At 40.9% G+C, this 18,037-nt stretch overlaps 2 protein-coding genes across 2 annotated transcripts; one reads left to right on the top strand and one right to left on the bottom strand.

The window, feature by feature from the left end:
• The first annotated feature begins 15,186 nt into the window (after positions 1–15,186).
• Positions 15,187–16,132, top strand: LOC106400160 (agamous-like MADS-box protein AGL80). The gene has a single exon (XM_048736757.1). The coding sequence runs from the start codon at positions 15,612–15,614 to the stop codon at positions 16,098–16,100; it is 489 nt and encodes a 162-aa protein (XP_048592714.1). The 5' UTR covers positions 15,187–15,611; the 3' UTR covers positions 16,101–16,132.
• A 135-nt stretch (positions 16,133–16,267) lies between these two features.
• BNAA07G10370D lies at positions 16,268–18,031 on the bottom strand. Its single transcript, XM_013840623.3, has 2 exons — positions 16,813–18,031; positions 16,268–16,721 (listed from the first exon to the last, which is right to left on the bottom strand). The coding sequence occupies exons 1-2, from the start codon at positions 17,854–17,856 to the stop codon at positions 16,455–16,457; spliced, it is 1,311 nt and encodes a 436-aa protein (XP_013696077.2). The 5' UTR covers positions 17,857–18,031; the 3' UTR covers positions 16,268–16,454.
• Between the last annotated feature and the right edge of the window lie 6 nt (positions 18,032–18,037).

The raw sequence follows: 18,037 nt of genomic DNA, 5'->3' as shown, positions 1-18,037 counted from the left end.
TACAAAAATATATTATGCTTTAAAAATAAATAAAAATAGCAATAATTACCAAAACTTTTCACAAAAATATTGTTAACACCAGAGTTTAGAATTTACCCAAGGGTTTAAGGTTTAGTGTTTAGTATTTAGAGATTTTAAGATTTAGTTTTAATGTTTATGATTCAGTGTTTAAGATTTATCCAATGGTTTTGAGTTTACCCAAAAGTTTAGGGTTTAAGATTTAGGATTTAGTATTTTGTTGACAGCGTTAACAATATTTAAAAAAAAACTTTTTGGTAATTATTACTATTTTTTCTAAAGCATATTAACTTGACAAATTTTTATTATTTTATTTCTTTTTTAAAAAGTAATAAATTTTAAATAATAAAATTTTATTGGTTAGTGAATCTAGAGTTTCACTTTTAGAGACTGAAACTGAATCCAATAATAACTTTATTTTAAAACAGGACCTGTTTCTTAAAGTTTAAAACCATATTTTGATGAACGTGTTACGTGAACTCAAGTTTCTCAACCACACTCTCAAGACTTGTGGGCTCTTAACATTCGTGTTGATATATAAATTAAAATGTGTGGGCCTAATTTCCAAGAAACTTAAGTAGGTTGTTACAAAATTATGGAAACTAGGATAAGACTTACGGTGAATTTATATAAAAATTATTTAAAAAATATTGTATAGAAAAATAAAATTTATATTCTTGATCGAATTAATATTTTTGGTCCCTTAAACAATTTTTTAAAAAAATTTTGCTAATTACATAATTTGTTTTTCTAATGAACTAATCTCACTTTCAAAAATATTTTTAGGTCAAAAAATCACTTTTCGCATAAGAACTTAAAATTCAGGCTGAAGAATCTCAGGTCTATTATTTGGTTACAATGAAACAATATCAGCTCGGTTTTATATTATGATTTAGCAATTTACAATTTAATTATGGTTATGAGAAATTCACGTTCACGTGACAATCTTATTTATCTTCAATATTTTTTTTATTTTTGTGTTGCTTTTTTCATTTTGGTTATTCCTCGATATAAATATCGATTTTTGAGTTTATTTTCATTTCGTTATTTTTTCTGGCCTCAAATTTAGAAAATGTTTAAGATTTAAAATTATTAAAGAAATACATACTTAGGTTAAGATATGCGCCTTGTGCGGAATAAATATTTTATATTTATTATTTATTTTATGTTTTCTGCATATTATGAAATAATAAAAATAATAATTTTATATTAAATAACTAAAAAATCAGTTATTATTATGCAATAAATTGGCGTGCGTCTATAAATCAAATGACCGCTCTTGTTTATTCGCAATCATTTTAAGGTAAATAAATCAAAACAATCAATCTTATCTATTGTATATGATATATAATTAAATTTAAATAATATTAACATAAATATATAGTATACTTTTAATATGGATATTATTAAATGAGGTCTTTACTCATATGATTTTATTATTATTTGCATATTTGTGTAACAAAATGTTACACCAACAATTTTTTTAAAAATGTGGAATGTTTAATGGTTTCAATAATTTATAATCATTTAAAAAACAATGAAGATTTCAAAATTCAAATATTAACTTTTCAATATATGTTCAACGCATATATCAAATTATAAGTATGTATTTTCATATAATATATAGTTTAATTTTACACGATATGAATTATATATATATATTAACATAAACACCTATTGAAATAAAATTATTTATTCATATGATTTTATAATCATTGTATCTTATTATAGAAAAAAAAATTAAACCTTGATCACAAAAGTTTATGTGAGACTTTTAACAATTTTAGTACTTTATAATCGTTTTGAAAAATTCAAAATACATATACAAAAAAAATCTAAATTTTTATTATATGATTTATTTAATTGTGTAATTTATTTTAATAATAATTAGTTAAACAAAAATTATAGAAAGTATACAGATTGTTAGGAAATCTTTATTATTTAAAATCATTAATTGTCATATATATCTTAATCACATTAGGTAATTCCGTAGATTTTATTTAAGGAAATGATATATAATCATTTCAATTTGATAAATGAATGGTCCAAAATGGACATACATATACTATAACATTTTCTAGCAATTTAATTTTGGACTAACAAAATTTTCAGTTGATTCTCAAGCTGTCACGTAAGCAAAATTAGCATTTCAATTATGTGACAACTCAGCATGACACTTTTAATTAGTACAAACTACAGGTTATAACTTTTTAAATGTCTCTCTATTAAATATATAAGAGACGGTGAAAAACCCTCGCCTTTGATGAAAGTCTAAGACCATATTTTAAAACCAGACCTGTTTTTGTGAGTCTTAGCCCCCCATATTTAAAAACAGAGACTTGCTATCAGATTAAGAACATGAGTACATACAAAACGAAGAGACAGAACACGAGTCATATTTAACTTCGCAGTGAATCTCGTTGCATAGCTTATGAATAATCACCCTTCAGTCCTTAGAATAATTTTTATTAAGCTACACCGCAAAGAACCGCTGAACTAGTCAAAGAACAAGTAATGCAAGTAGCTAAACTACTCAACACAATACAATAAGACACAGTGAACTTGTGAAGACAAGTAATACAAGTAAATCTCTATTTCAAACAACAAGTAACTAAACATCAACCTAACGGATACTTATTATCTTATTAGAGTAGTAACAACATACAATTTACAAAACTTTCAACTTGGTGTTGTATCTTTTATTCTTGAGCACGGAGACGTTTGGTAATAACCGGTCAAGCCGGTGTGCGATCAACACATACATCAAGTCAACACCATAACATGCTATATCGTTTTGAGCCTACACCAGATTTCACGGTCATTACCAGTCGCATCCTTGCTCACCTACAAAAACAAATGACATATCAGAGACTCAATCAAGTGAAGAAAAGGAATGCAAGTAAATCACAATTCCAATACCAAAGATATATCAGTTCACAGGACAAACAATATCAGAGTACACTAATGTAACTAAACAAACTACATTAGTCTTGTCTTAACTTCGCAATTTCACAATTTCAAACCACAATTAAAGATGAAGCAAACCGAGACAGAGACAATTGAAACTAGACATCAAACAAAACTGTTAAATGAAGAGTTTTATACCAAGACAGAACGATATGTAATAAAGTTCAAACTAATAATCAAGTAATAAAAGTTCACTTCATAGACAGAACATCATACTTAGCAGTTAACAACATCAAACAACAAACGAAAAGCTGAGAACCAGGAAGAAGGGACAAATCGCTACACTACTCAAGACATGACAATAAGACACAACAGTCTAGTAGTCGAGTTAACATCAAACAACAAACGAAAACAAGAGACACAACAGTCTATTTAGATCATCTATATAACCGACATACTAAGAGTCTTAGAGAGTCTTAGAAGAGATGTAAAAGCTTAACTATGTACATGCATGTTTGATCTGTGAGGATTACAAGCCGAGATGGAATAACCGGAACTTTTCTGTCGCCGGAGCTCCATTTCTTGTGTCGGCGACTCGTCTCTCTCTCTCTCTCTCTCTCTCTCTCTCTCTCTCTCTCTCTCTCTCTCTCTCTCTCTCTCTCTCTCTCTCTCTCTCTCTCTCTCTCTCTCTCTCTCTCTCTCTCTCTCTCTCTCTCTCTCTCGTTTTTTCAGGTGGCCGATGAAATGAGAAGGCTAGAAGGTGTGGGACATTAGGGTTACCCGCAGATCATTTGGGCCGTCCCGCTTTAAGCCCGAACCTGCACAGTACCAACCCGCGCACCATTCTGCGGGATTCCACTTTCTCGGCCCAATACCGCCCCGCCACAAGCTTTAATGGGCCAAGCCCGCGGTACAAGCCCTTGACATCCCTACATCTAGATGAGCATCTGGATGGACAAACAAATAGCCCCATAAAATCTGAATACATAGATCATACAGATGGATCAGCTGGATGAAGATGACATATAGTGAAACGAACAACCCCATAGTTAGCCAAGTTGGACTCAGTTCCTCCACTCTTGATAACGTTCTATCCGTTAATGGTTTTAAATTCAATATGCTGAATTGTGTGTTACTTATATGCCACTAAGCACCAACAAATCTAGTAACAGTTCAAAATAAATTTCTCTATAAAAAAAACACAAAGCGTCTGTAGAAGAAAATAAAATCTGGTTGTCGGAACAAAGGGTGGCATGGAGGAGGGACAACTTCGATATACTCTTGTCTTGTTTATATCTCAATTTATCTTCTTCTTTTTTAAACATCAAAGAATCATACCACAATTCAAATTTGAAATGGTTTGGATAGCCAAACCGAAATAGAACAACCAACAAAATAAAAATTTCCATGAAATATTTTTACAATCTTATCTAAGGAATCAACAATAACGTTTTGTCCTCTATGGATGTAGAAAATATTGAATATGTGGAATCTTCGTTGCAGCGTCTCCATCTTTTCAGCTCCATTGAAACTAGACTCTCTGATCATGATAATCAAATTTTTACAGTCAATTTCCAAATTTTGACATGTAAAATGTCTAAGCATCGCATGTTTTCCATTATTCAAGCAAGTGTTCAATTTATTTTAGTAAATGATATACATTTGTTGAAGTTTTAGTTGGTAACATAACTTAAGCCTAATATAGATAGCCCCATAAAATCTGAATAAATAGATCATACAGATGGATCAGCTGGATGAAGATGACATATAGTGAAACGAACAACCCCATAGTTAGCCAAGTTGGACTCAGTTCCTCCACTCTTGATAACGTTCTATCCGTTAATGGTTTTAAATTCAATATGCTGAATTGTGTGTTACTTATATGCCACTAAGCACCAACAAATCTAGTAACAGTTCAAAATAAATTTCTCTATAAAAAAAACACAAAGCGTCTGTAGAAGAAAATAAAATCTGGTTGTCGGAACAAAGGGTGGCATGGAGGAGGGACAACTTCGATATACTCTTGTCTTGTTTATATCTCGATTTATCTTCTTCTTGTTTTAACATCAAAGAGTCATACCACAATTCAAATTAGAAATGGTTTGGATAGCCAAACCGAAATAGAACAACCAACAAAATAAATATTTCCATGAAATATTTTTACAATCTTATCTAAGGAATCAATGTGGAAACCGAAATTCACACTGTCGATTTCCGTTTAAATAAGGAAACTAGGAAAACCCTAATTTCCCAGAGGACTCAGATATCTGTTAATTACCACACGTCAAGCAATCAGAACACGAGAATAACAACGATAAAAATAAGAAATCGAAAAGAGAGCAAAGTAGATCTTATTCCGAATCTGCGTATGAGCGTTACAACAAGGTATAAGCCTGGGCTCGAGAGCTGTCGGCGAGATTCCTAGTTCTAGCAACCCTAAGACGGCTAAACCTAATTGAGTCGCAGCTCGAAATAACAAAAACGAAAAATTGCCTAAATTGCTCTAAGTGCTAAGTTTGCTCTAAAAAAGTCCTCCTTTCTGCTCCTCGCCTAGGACTCCTTATATACTAGCTCCAAGGTCGGTTTACGTTTTTACTCTTCTGCCCTTAAGCCGTCATAGCATAAAATGGAGATTTTCCATTTTTCCCGATCTTCATGATTATCTTCGAAACTTCCGTATTTATCCGCGGAAACTTGACATTTATCCTTCCTCGTGGGCCAAGCGTAAACCATGCTGTGGTTTACGGGCTTTTGGTTAGGAAAATCGTAGGATGGGCTTCGAATCGTGTTTTAGGTCCCTTTGGGCCGTTTTCCGACTCGACACGTTTACTACGAGTTTTCCGCGGTTTCTAATCCGCGAAGTTTGATCGATGAATTAGAACAGCGGGAAACATGGACTGAGCTTGCTACGGTCTTCGGGAGATAGCATTCGAAGGTTTGACGAGAATGCATGGACTGGTGTCGTATCGATGTTCGGAAAGGTTCAATCGCTACACAGCGACCGAACTTTGGCTCAAGCCCGGTTGCTACGTAGCGACCGAGTGAGACGAGTGCTCGGTCGCTACGTAGCGACCGAGCTTTGGCTTGAGCTCGGTCGCTACGTAGCGACCGAGCAGGACGATCGCTCGGTCGCTACGTAGCGACCGAGCTTTGGCTCGAGCTCGGTTGCTACGTAGCGACCGAGCTTTGGCTCGAGCTCGGTCGCTACGTAGCGACCTGTTTCGAGCCTTCGTCGGGCATCTCGATTCTTTCTTCCGTAAAGCTTTTTCGTAAGAAAGAGTCTATTTTTCGAAAAGTACTCTTCGGAGAAATTCTCACTTTCTTCCTCGGATGTTTTGGATGTTAAATTTGTCGTAACCGTTTTTGACCCCAACAGTTAGCCCCCCAGCCCGTTTAGAGTCGTGACTCTAGCGGGTGGATAGGTGATTTTGTCAAGGTTAAGTGTATTAGACGAAATTTACATTTAAAATTCCGCGGAAAAAAGTTGTCGAGACGACATTCCGAACCCATACTTCTATAAGTAGTGAGCTCTTGCCATTCATTTTCTCCACACTTTCCCTTCTTCATTTCTTCAAAAACCTCTCTAGTTTCATAACTTTCCTCTCAACATGTCTTCTTCCCAAGGTGATAAGAAGGATTCCGACGTCGAGATGGGTGAGGCCACTTCTCTGGCTCCGGTTCCAACTTCTCCGGCGGAAGCGCCGGCTTGTGTTGCCGGTCATCTTTCTTTCCGAGAGAAACTAGTTCGTCGCCAAGCCGAGAAAGGATTGGCTCAAACTGGCTCCGAGTTTCCGTCTTCTTCCGCGCAGGTCGTTGCTCCGTGTCATGGGACCGACGTCGCGGTTCTTCTCCCGCAAGCCCTTCCTGCGGGATCTTCTACGACTCCGATCCTCGTCGAGGACAGAGAGAGAGCCGCTGACTCTATGCCTCCGCCTCCAGCCAGAAAAGAAATCGTCCTGGCATTGCGTGCTCCTAGCGCTGTCCTGGCTACTCAGCCTAAGAGTCGGAAAAGGAAACTTGCCAAGAGCGGTGATGGAGAGACTTCGCAGCGAGGTGGATCGAGCCTAGCATCGGGACTTCGCGGAAAGGTTTGTTTCTTGTTTGAATTCTCGATCGTCTTTCGTGCATTCTTTTCACGGACTTAGTCTTAAGAATTTTTACCGTTCGCAGTTCATATCGTTGATCGATGGGATGATCAGCGAATGTGGTTCCGAGACCAGTCGCCTTTCCGGGGAGTTGGTGGAGCTTCAGGGCAGATGGTCCGAAACCGAGGCTATGTTGACGGCTGTCGAGGACTCTCACTCTGCGAAAGTGTCGAAGCTCGAGGTTGCGATAGGAGAGCTTGAGAGGGACCTTGGGAAGACGGCGAGTTCCTTGCTCAAGGAAAAGAAGGCCAGGAAGGCCAAATCCTCGGAGGTGCGCCGACTCCAGCGTCAGATCGAGAGTGACGCGGGACTAGCGCGCCGCGGGATCCAAGAGGCTACGGATGCTCTTCGTGCGGAGTTTCAAGCTCGCTTGGCGAGGATTTCTGCTTCCCTGGGTTCCCTCGAGTGTATCCGGAGCAGGGATCTCGCTTTGGCGACGATTGAGGGCGGGATGGCCGTAGTTCGGTCGTTCCAAAGTGAGACTCCCCCGACCTTGGAGGCCGAAGAGGCCCGGCTGTCCGGCTGCAAGGGAGATATGGCGGCCGAGGATGGGATTTCGGTCTCATCCTAGCCGACCTGAAATCCGCGTGCTTCCTTCCGACGTGTTCAGAAGACCCAGAGGGGAAAGACCCGATGGTCGGAGAGAACGGAAGTGACGCGGCTCCAGGCTCGGACGAGGCAGCGGGTGAAGAGGGGGCGTAAGTTCTGAGGGTGACTTGGGTTAGATCTCTTGCGAGAGATTTTTTTTTTTATGTTCTTATGTTTCGGCCTTGAATGGCCTTGTTTGTATTTCGGGACTGGCCGTGTGTGGCTTTGAATCCCTGCCGCTCTGCGGCTTTATGATATGATAATCGGATAACGCTTTTTATGAACTTGTGAATAGTGGGGAGGAAGGTGATGAGTTGTCGTCTCATATCCTTCTTCAATTGTGGAATGTTTTATTCGAGACCTGTTTCGAGAGTTCTTCCGCGAGATGTGAACTCTGCGGGGGTGCTGAAGGTATCGAACGTAAACATAGAGGCGTGGTTTAAGAATCTCGTATCTTTTGATATCATGCCTTTGAGATGTTAGAGACCAGTGCGCTGGGTTTAGGGCAAGACCTAGGTTTACTTTCGGTTTAAGGATTGTGCGGTGACTAACCGGCTATCGTTTTTCCTGTCGCGATTTCTTCCTGATTCGTATCGATGTAAAGTCCGCGAAAAGTTCTCGGCTTATACGACTTGTTTGATACGAATCGAGCATCTCTCCGGAGACCGGAAGTGCTAGACCAAAATTTCGGATTTCTTTTATAGCGCTATTATCCTTGTGTCGGATGTAAGAGAGTCATCTCCGTGAGATGTCTATGTCTGTTTAGGACGTTTGTGAGTTCGATGTGATCAGCATCGGACTTGGTGGCGTGTGCCGTTGTTTTGATTATTTTGCGCAAAATAAATGTTAATGTGTGTGTGTATGTGTCTTTTTGCGGAGATTTCGTTTGCTCGGAAGAAACCAACTTTGAGGCATCTTTTGCGACGTCTCGCGATGCTAAAGGTTGATTCTCCTAAGCGGCCGACTGATTTCCGAAGACCTCGTTGCGATTTCGCGGGTGAGGATGTTTTGATAAGTCGAAAACACCAAAAGTGTGGTAAGAAGTTTTTTCGATTTTTTGGGAGTATACGAGTATACGTACCCACTCCCCCCCTTTTTTTAATGAGGGGGGACAGCTGAATTTGCCTTTCGGCAAACTGCCTACGTACTCCTTGCGGAGATCAAGCCGTCTCGTAGTTCAGTGATTGCGAGTTGGTTTGTTTAGTGATAGTATTTTTTGAGATGCATCGCATTCCAGGTTCTAGGGATTTTTATACCCTGCATGTTGGCTATTTCGTAAGAACCTGGTCGGACGACTTTTTCGATTTTATAGGGACCTTCCCAGTTTGCTCCGAGTTTTCCCGCGTTTCGTTCAGCGGTGTTTTGGAAGACTTTGCGAAGGACCAGATCTCCCTGATTGAACCTACGATTCCGTACGTTGGAATTATAGTATCTTGCAGCGGCGTGCTGGTAGTTTTGAATTCGGATGAGCGCTCGATCCCGGCGTTCGTTAATGAGGTCGAGGTCGTCCAAGAGCATAGCATTGTTGAGTTCCTCTCGTTCAGGTAAGAACCTTCTTCGAACACCGGGAAATTCTACTTCTGCGGGAATCATGCACTCTGTGCCGTATACCAGGGCGAAGGGAGTTTCTCCCGTTGCTCGCCTTGGGGTGGTACGGTGAGACCAGAGGACTCCCTCGAGTTCGTCGGCCCATCTACCTTTTTTGGCCTCCAAGCGTTTCTTCAGTCCGTCGAGAATGGTCTTGTTGATTGTTTCAGCCTGTCCGTTGCACTGCGGATATCTGGGAGTTGACTTGTTGAGTCGTATCTTCCACTTTTCGCAGAATGCCTCGAATCGGGTGGAAATGAATTGAGACCCGTTATCGGTTACGATTTCGTAAGGAACTCCATGCCTACAGATGATGTTTCTCCATACGAAATTCTCGACTTGGACGTCTTTTATACTTGCGTACGAGTCCGCCTCTACCCATTTTGAGAAAAAATCGGTAAGGACTAGAAGGAAACGCTTTTGCTTTGAATTATGCAGAGGTCCGACAATATCCATGGCCCAGCGCATAAAGGGATAAGGCGATGTGATGGAGGAAAGAACTTCGGCCGGTTGTCGGATAGTTGGCGCATGCCTTTGGCATTTTTCGCATTTTCGTGCGAATTTCTCGCAATCTCCGATCATTGTTGGCCAATAGTATCCGTGGCGTTTGATTTTCACGGCTAGCGATCTTCCGCCGGAATGGTTGCCGCATGAGCCGGAATGTATTTCCTCCATTACTTTCCTTGCCTTTTCTCCTTCCAGGCACGTCAGGAGTGGTCCGGAGAATCTCCATTTGTAGATTTCGCCGTCCACTGTTACGTAGCGTGCGGCCTGTGTTCGGATCTTGCGAGCTGCCCATTTTTCGGCGGGCAGTTGCCCGTCGATAATGTAGTCTCGAATCGTCTGAAGCCATGGGGTATCACAGCCGTAATTAGATTGCTCCGATGATGGTGGTATCGTAACTTCTTCTTCCTCGTCGTCTTGACCCTCTATGAGATTGACAACGACTGGTGGTCCGATACTTGGATGTTCGATGAATTCGACTGGAATTACCCTTTTGAGTCCTGGATCGGAACTTGATGCTAAGGCCGCGAGGGCGTCCGCTTGGACATTCTCGGAACGGGGGATCCGGGTAAGGGCGAAACAGTCGAAGTCTTGAGCTAGACCTTGGACCAGTTTGAGGTACGCGTCCATCCGTTCGTCTCTGGCTTCATACTCTCCGCTGAATTGACTGGCCACTAACTGGGAGTCGCAGTAGGCGTGGAGATTACGTATTTTTAAGCCGTGAGCCAAACGTGACCCTGCGATTAATGCTTCGTATTCGGCCTCGTTGTTTGAGGAATGGAATTCCAGCCTGAACGATTGTTCCAAGATCTCGCTCGTTGGAGATGTGAGACGGATCCCGATACCCGATCCTTGCTTGGATGAGGATCCGTCGACGTGGAGGAGCCAGGTGGAATTTGGTTCCTCATTGGTTATTGCTCCCATTGGAAGTTCGACTAAGAAGTCTGCGAGCACTTGTGATTTTGCGCTCGTCCTTGGTCGGTATTCGATGTCATACTCGCTCAACTCGACCGCCCACTTAGCCAATCGACCTGATTGACTTGGGCTATGCAAAATTGTCCGCAAGAGAAAAGTCGTGAGGATGACAATCGTGTGGGATTGGAAATATGGTCTTAGTTTTCGGGCCGATGTTACGACCGCGCATGCCAATTTTTCCATCAACGGATACCTAGATTCGGCATCCAGCAAGGTTTTGCTTATGTAAAAAATAGGTTTCTGCTCTCCGCGTTCTTCCCTAATCAGGACTCCGCTTACGGCCGTTGCCGATACCGCGATGTACAAGAATAAAGGCTCCCCTTCCACGGGTTTTGCGAGGACTGGAGGAGTAGCTAAATAACGCTTCAGCTGTTGGAAGGCGTTTTCGCACTCTTCCGACCATTCGAATTTTTTATTTCCGCGCAGGACGTCGTAGAAGGGCAGGCACTTATCTGTTGATCGTGAAATAAATCGGTTAAGTGCTGCAATTCTACCGGTCAGTCTTTGGACCTCCCGCTTGTTCTTTGGTGAAGCCATCTCGATTAGTGCGTTGATCTGTTTTGGATTTGCTTCGATGCCGCGGTTGGTGACCAAGTAGCCGAGGAATTCTCCTGATGCCACGGCGAATCTACATTTCGTCGGGTTGAGCTTCATGTTATGGGAGTTTAGTTGTGCAAAGCATTCTTCGAGATGTGACACGTGATCTCTTGCTTTGAGGGATTTGACGAGCATGTCGTCGATATAAACTTCCATCGTTTTTCCGAGTTGTTTGGAGAACATTCGGTTCACGAGTCGTTGGTAAGTTGCTCCAGCGTTTTTGAGGCCGAAGGGCATTACCTTATAGCAATAAGTTCCGCGATCGGTAATGAACGCAGTCTTCTCACGATCGTCGGGATTCATCCTAATTTGATTATAACCTGAGAAGGCATCCATGAAGGATAAGAGTTCGTTGCCCGCTGTTGCTTCTACCAATCGATCGATATGTGGTAGAGGGAAGCTATCCTTTGGACATGCCTTGTTTAGGTCGGTAAAATCTACGCAAACTCGCCACTTCCCGTTTTTCTTTTTGACTACTACGGGGTTGGCGAGCCAGTCCGGGTATCTTACTTCCGTTATCGACCCAACTTTAAGCAGTTTTTCGACCTCATCGTTTACTGCGGCAGCACGTTCGGGTCCCAGCTTTCGTCTTTTCTGTTTGACGGGTTTGAATGTTGGGTCGATATTCAGCTCGTGACATGTTATGTTAATGTCGATTCCTGGCATATCTTCCGCAGCCCATGCGAAAGTGTTAAGGTTCTTTTTAAGACAGGTTATGAGTTCTGTCCTTAAAGGCTCGTGGAGATTGGCTCCAATCTCGACGCAGCGTTCTGGGAAGGCTTCGTCGAGACAGATCGTTACCACGGGTTCACATGTTGGCTCGCGTTTTTCATCTAGAGCTGCGATGATACGAGATTGCCAGAAGAATTCCGCTGAATCCTGACTTCGCGTATCTTTGCTGGAGGTCTTTTTCTCCGCTTTCTTAGGAGTAATTTCGAGGATCGGTCTCTTTCGTTTTAGTTCCGCGGCGAAAAAACCTGCGAAACTCTTGGATTTCCCCAGATTACCTCGACTCCGTTAGGGGTCGGGAACTTGAGGCAAAGATGGTAGGTTGATGGGATTGCGCGCATGGTGTTCAGCCATGGCGTCCCCATGATAACGTTGTAAGATGCGGGGCGGTCAACGACTAGAAACTCTGTGATGTTCGTCACGGTTCTGGCTTTGACAGCGAGTCTAATCGATCCATAGGCCATGGTCGTTTCCCCCGAAAGTCCTAGCAGTGGGCTTGGGTATTTCGCGATTTCGGATTGACTGATCCCCATCTTTTCAAGAGTGTCTTTGAAGATGATATCGGCCGAGCTTCCGGTATCGATTAGTACTCTAGCGACGTCGATATCTCGAATCGTCAACTCGATAACAAGGAGATCGTTTCGAGGTTTGGCTCGATCGATCGTTTCTCCCCCCTTGAATGAGATGACGTTCGCGCACGTCGAATCTCGCATATCGTTCTTGATCGTTGAGTGGCTTTTGCGGGTTAGATTGATCCGTAAGTCCCCCTCCTTCTAGCGCCAAACTGTGGGAACCGAAATTCACACTGTCGATTTCCGTTTAAATAAGGAAACTAGGAAAACCCTAATTTCCCAGAGGACCCAGATATCTATTAATTACCACACGTCAAGCAATCAGAACACGAGAATAACAACGATAAAAATAAGACCTTATTCCGAATCTGCGTATGAGCGTTACAACAAGGTATAAGCCTGGGCTCGAGAGCTGTCGGCGAGATTCCTAGTTCTAGCAACCCTAAGACGGCTAAACCTAATTGAGTCGCAGCTCGAAATAACAAAAACGGAAAATTGCCTAAATTGCTCTAAGTGCTAAGTTTGCTCTAAAAAAGTCCTCCTTTCTGCTCCTCGCCTAGGACTCCTTATATACTAGCTCCAAGGTCGGTTTACGCTTTTACTCTTCTGCCCTTAAGCCGTCATAGCATAAAATGGAGATTTTCCATTTTTCCCGATCTTCATGATTATCTTCGAAACTTCCGTATTTATCCGCGGAAACTTGACATTTATCCTTCCTCGTGGGCCAAGCGTAAACCATGCTGTGGTTTACGGGCTTTTGGTTAGGAAAATCGTAGGATGGGCTTCGAATCGTGTTTTAGGTCCCTTTGGGCCGTTTTCCGACTCGACACGTTTACTACGAGTTTTCCGCGGTTTCTAATCCGCGAAGTTTGATCGATGAATTAGAACAGCGGGAAACATGGACTGAGCTTGCTACGGTCTTCGGGAGATAGCATTCGAAGGTTTGACGAGAATGCATGGACTGGTGTCGTATCGATGTTCGGAAAGGTTCAATCGCTACACAGCGACCGAACTTTGGCTCAAGCCCGGTTGCTACGTAGCGACGGAGGGAGACGAGTGCTCGGTCGCTACGTAGCGACCGAGCGGGACGAGCGCTCTGTCGCTACGTAGCGACCGAGCTTGGCTGAGCTCGGTCGCTACGTAGCGACCGAGCGGGACGATCGCTCGGTCGCTACGTAGTGACCGAGCTTTGGCTCGAGCTCGGTCGCTACGTAGCAACCTGTTTCGAGCCTTCGTCGGGCATCTCGATTCTTTCTTCCGTAAAGCTTTTTCGTAAGAAAGAGTCTATTTTTCGAAAAGTACTCTTTGGAGAAATTCTCACTTTCTTCCTCGGATGTTTTGGATGTTAAATTTGTCGTAACCGTTTTTGACCCCAACAATCAACAATAACGTTTTGTCCTCTAAGGATGTAGAAAATATTGAATATGTGGAATCTTCGTTGCAGCGTCTCCATCTTTTCAGCTCTATTGAAACTAGACTCTCTGATCATGATAATCAAATTTTTACAGTCAATTTCCAAATTTTGACATGTAAAATGTCTAAGCATCGCATGTTTTTTATTATTCAAGCAAGTATTCAATTTATTTTAGTAAATGATATACATTTGTTGAAGTTTTAGTTGGTAACATAACTTAAGCCTAATATACATGAAGAAATCAAATTATTTTTTTTATGGGAGAAAAGTTCTTATTATTAATGTGAAAACTTATGAATAATCATGTAGAAAAATTAATACGAAATTTTTGTTGTAATTTAATAAATATAAGTAAATAGTGTTTCCACCTTATATATGTTATAATGGTATACCATATTAAAATAGTTTGGATTTTTTACACATATATTAATTAGAAAATAATATATTTGGTGAGTTACACACATATTTAGTTATGTATAGCTATTATTATAAACAGAGTAAATGATAATGTAAAAGTGACCCTTATGATACTAGATCATGTACAAAGTTATGTTAAATATGTAACCACAAATTAAAAAACAAATTAATACATATATATTGTATGTATAACTGTAAATAAGAGTCTCTACTCTCTTGCATTGTTCTTTTAAGTTGGATTTTTTTAATTGGAGTATATTAGAATTTTATTACCAATTTTAATTTTGACTTACATGTCATTTACTTGCTGATCTAATAATATTAGTACTTGACTAATTATATATACGCATGTGATTGTGTATGTATATACCATTCTACTTGGTTTAACTATTAGAAATAGAGTTATTCTTGGGTTCACCCTCTATGGTGAACTTTTAGGTTCACCAACCAATAGAATTTCATTATTTCTAATTTGATATTTTTTAAAAAGGAAACAGAATATTGTTCAGTTATATTATTTTTTTAAAAAAAAGTAAAAAAAAAAACTTAGTAGTTACAGAAAAAACAATTTTTAAAAAAATATTTTTAACGTCGTCAGCAAGATACTAAACCCTAGAGTTTAGGATTTAAGGTTTAGTGTTTTGTTGACGACGTTAAAATATATTTTTTTTGTAATTACTACCATTTATTTCTTTTTATCTATTAATTTTAAAAACATAATATAATTTGACAATATTTTGTTTCTTCTTTTAAAAAGTATCGAATATGAAATAACACAATTCTATTGGTTGGTGAACCGAGAAGTTCACCCCAAGAATAAGTCTTAGAAATATGTTCAGACTTTTTCATATAGTCAACATTTATGGGGCAAATATAACCTTTCCTATCCTGCAGATTCTCTAGACCAAGCAATATACACATAATAAAATGAGAAAGTATCTTTGGATTGAAATCTTCTTTATTTAGAAAGATTTTATAGCTATTTTACCTTAAACCTTTATATGTAGTTTTCTTTTAAAACCTTTCTATAATTTGTTGTAACTCTCTGTGGACTTGACCGACCCATAATATCAAAGTTAGAAACTCTATATAACAATATACCCATCTGGTCCCTAAAACACACACAAACCTTCTCCTCCTCCTCATTTTTTCATCACCATGGGAAGAAGAAAAGTTACACACCAATTGATTTCTGACAAGTCGACTCGCCGAGTCACGTTCAGAAAACGCAAAGAAGGCATCCTGAAGAAGATCAATGAACTAACCATTCTTTGCGGTCTACGCGCTTGCGCCATCATCTACAGCGATTACAAGGAGGGCCCTGAGGTTTGGCCAAACCGTAGAGAGGTACGTGTTCTTCTAAACAGGTTTAGCGCACTCCCCAAGGAGAAGCAGACCAAATACATGATGGATCAGAAGGATCTCATGACCAGGATGATCCAAGACGCAAAGAAGAAGTTGGAGAAAGAGAAGATGCATAGCCGTGCGATGGAACTTGGGACGATTGCTGCGTTTAATGATTTACATGATGCTGATCATTCGGAGGATCTGATCAAAGCAGCCGATGTGGTTGAGAAGAGGATCAATGTGATCAGAGAGAGGATCAAGGCTTTGGAATCAAGAGTAGCCTTGGTCAAGAGAGACTAGGCATTCAAAAGTTTCTTATCTTTTCATGGATTTTTAATAGTTTACAAATAAAAAAAGATGCTTAAGATAAAATTATGTTGTATGATTTTGTTTTAAAAGTCTTAAGAGAATAATATGGTTCATATGAATAACTTTGGTCTTCTTGGTATTTCAATCGGACTATAGATTGAATGGACAACATGATCTATTCGGGTTTATGACCAAGTTTGGTATTATACTTAGGAAGGTTTTGTCCCATTTTTGCTTTATTTATTTTTATTTCTTACACTTTTTTCACTCAATTATGATTGTGGAATCATGTTTGTTAAAACAATCAAATTACAAAAACAACTAACGTATCGGTGGCTCAATCCCTCAATAAGTGCGGCTGAGTCGATGGCCGAGATACACAAAGTGCCAAGTGAGAGACATTAAAGTGAGTAAATTTAGTCGCGACGAGTACGCATTTAACCTACTTAACCTCTCGTTCAGCTTCTTCAGTCTACGGTTCACCGCATCCTCATCCATATTGTATCTAACCTTCTTACCACAGGTTCGAGCCGCTGCTTCACTGGAGTGTGATTCTGACTTGTCAAGCCCTCTTCCTTCTTCTTTTTCCACTTTTATCCGCTCAAACATCGCCTATTGATGAGCATAACACAAAAATCAATATTACACTGCATATTAATTTACATTAATAAAATAAACGTATAGGTTTTAGGCCTTTCATAACCTTTATAACTCGTGGTTCAACAAATGACGCATTAGCTTCAACCATCAGGATCGAGGACAAGAGGTTAACGGCCTGCCACATCTCCACCGCATCGGTAAGAACCTTCCGGCGTTGGCTGATGACGTGTCCTAGCAACCCAACCAGAAGCCCTACGGAGATTGCCTTGAAGTACACGGAATACACCTTGCTCTGCGCCACACCGAATCGATGCCTCCCAAGCACCGATGCCAACAAGTACTTCGTCACGACCGTCACCCACACGCACATCCCAAACGCCGCCGCGATCCCGATCAGACTCACCACGCTCCCGACCTTTGTCGGGTTCAGCGCCGCCGTAACTGCCGTCCCTAACCGCTTCACCGCCAACTTTGCCTTCACCAAAACGTTTTGGCTCTTACTCATCGTTCGCCTAGTTTCTTGAGCCTTGTGTTCAGCATAGTGGGGCTCGTGAGCCAGAGTTTCTTTCACGTCACGTGCCGCACGTGCAACCTTCTCCTTCCTATCGTGCGCCGTTGGATCGTCAACTCTCCCTAACACACTCGCCACCTTGTGCTTACACTTACCGATGGCATCGCATATGAGCTCTCCTGGTGACGCGTGGAGTTCACGCTCCTCCTCCACTTGGTCACTAACCGGAAGAGGCGACGGTGTTTCTATCACTTTCCTTTTCACATTTCTAAACATTTCTCTTTGGTCTCCTATCTGCTCTTGTCCTCTTTCCGGCGGTGAAATCAAGACTCTAGTGTTGGTTTTGCCGTCTGCGTCGTACTCCACCACAACAACACGGTGGCCATCTTTCACGATGATTTCACCTTCCGACTCTGTGCACCGGCTCACCGTCAGTAAAACACTCAAGACAAGACATAACAAGGCCAATAGTTTTGTCATTTTCACTTCTTGCTTCGTGTCGCTCACTCGTTTGATACTTATATATATAGGCTGGCCGCCAACGCTAAAATAACACGTGTCTCCACGTGGACTTACACGTGTAGACTTCATATCATATCCTTCTCTACGAGGAAATGTAAACTCCAACATCAGCATTCAGCACTATTTGTTCCTTGAGGAATGGTGCGTGGTGAGGGAGGAATGAGAAAAGGCTAAACCATGGGCCTAGTTTTCACATGTATACCCAATATATACCGGGGACTTGACAGACCCGTGTGCAACTGTTTAATTTATCATCTTCTCATTGATCTGGGCCGTTTTCATCTATAAGTCACAC

This window comes from Brassica napus, chromosome A7, assembly GCF_020379485.1.
Source record: "Brassica napus cultivar Da-Ae chromosome A7, Da-Ae, whole genome shotgun sequence".
NCBI classification, from domain to species: Eukaryota; Viridiplantae; Streptophyta; class Magnoliopsida; order Brassicales; family Brassicaceae; genus Brassica; species Brassica napus.
This window is presented reverse-complemented; position numbering and strand designations above follow the sequence as displayed.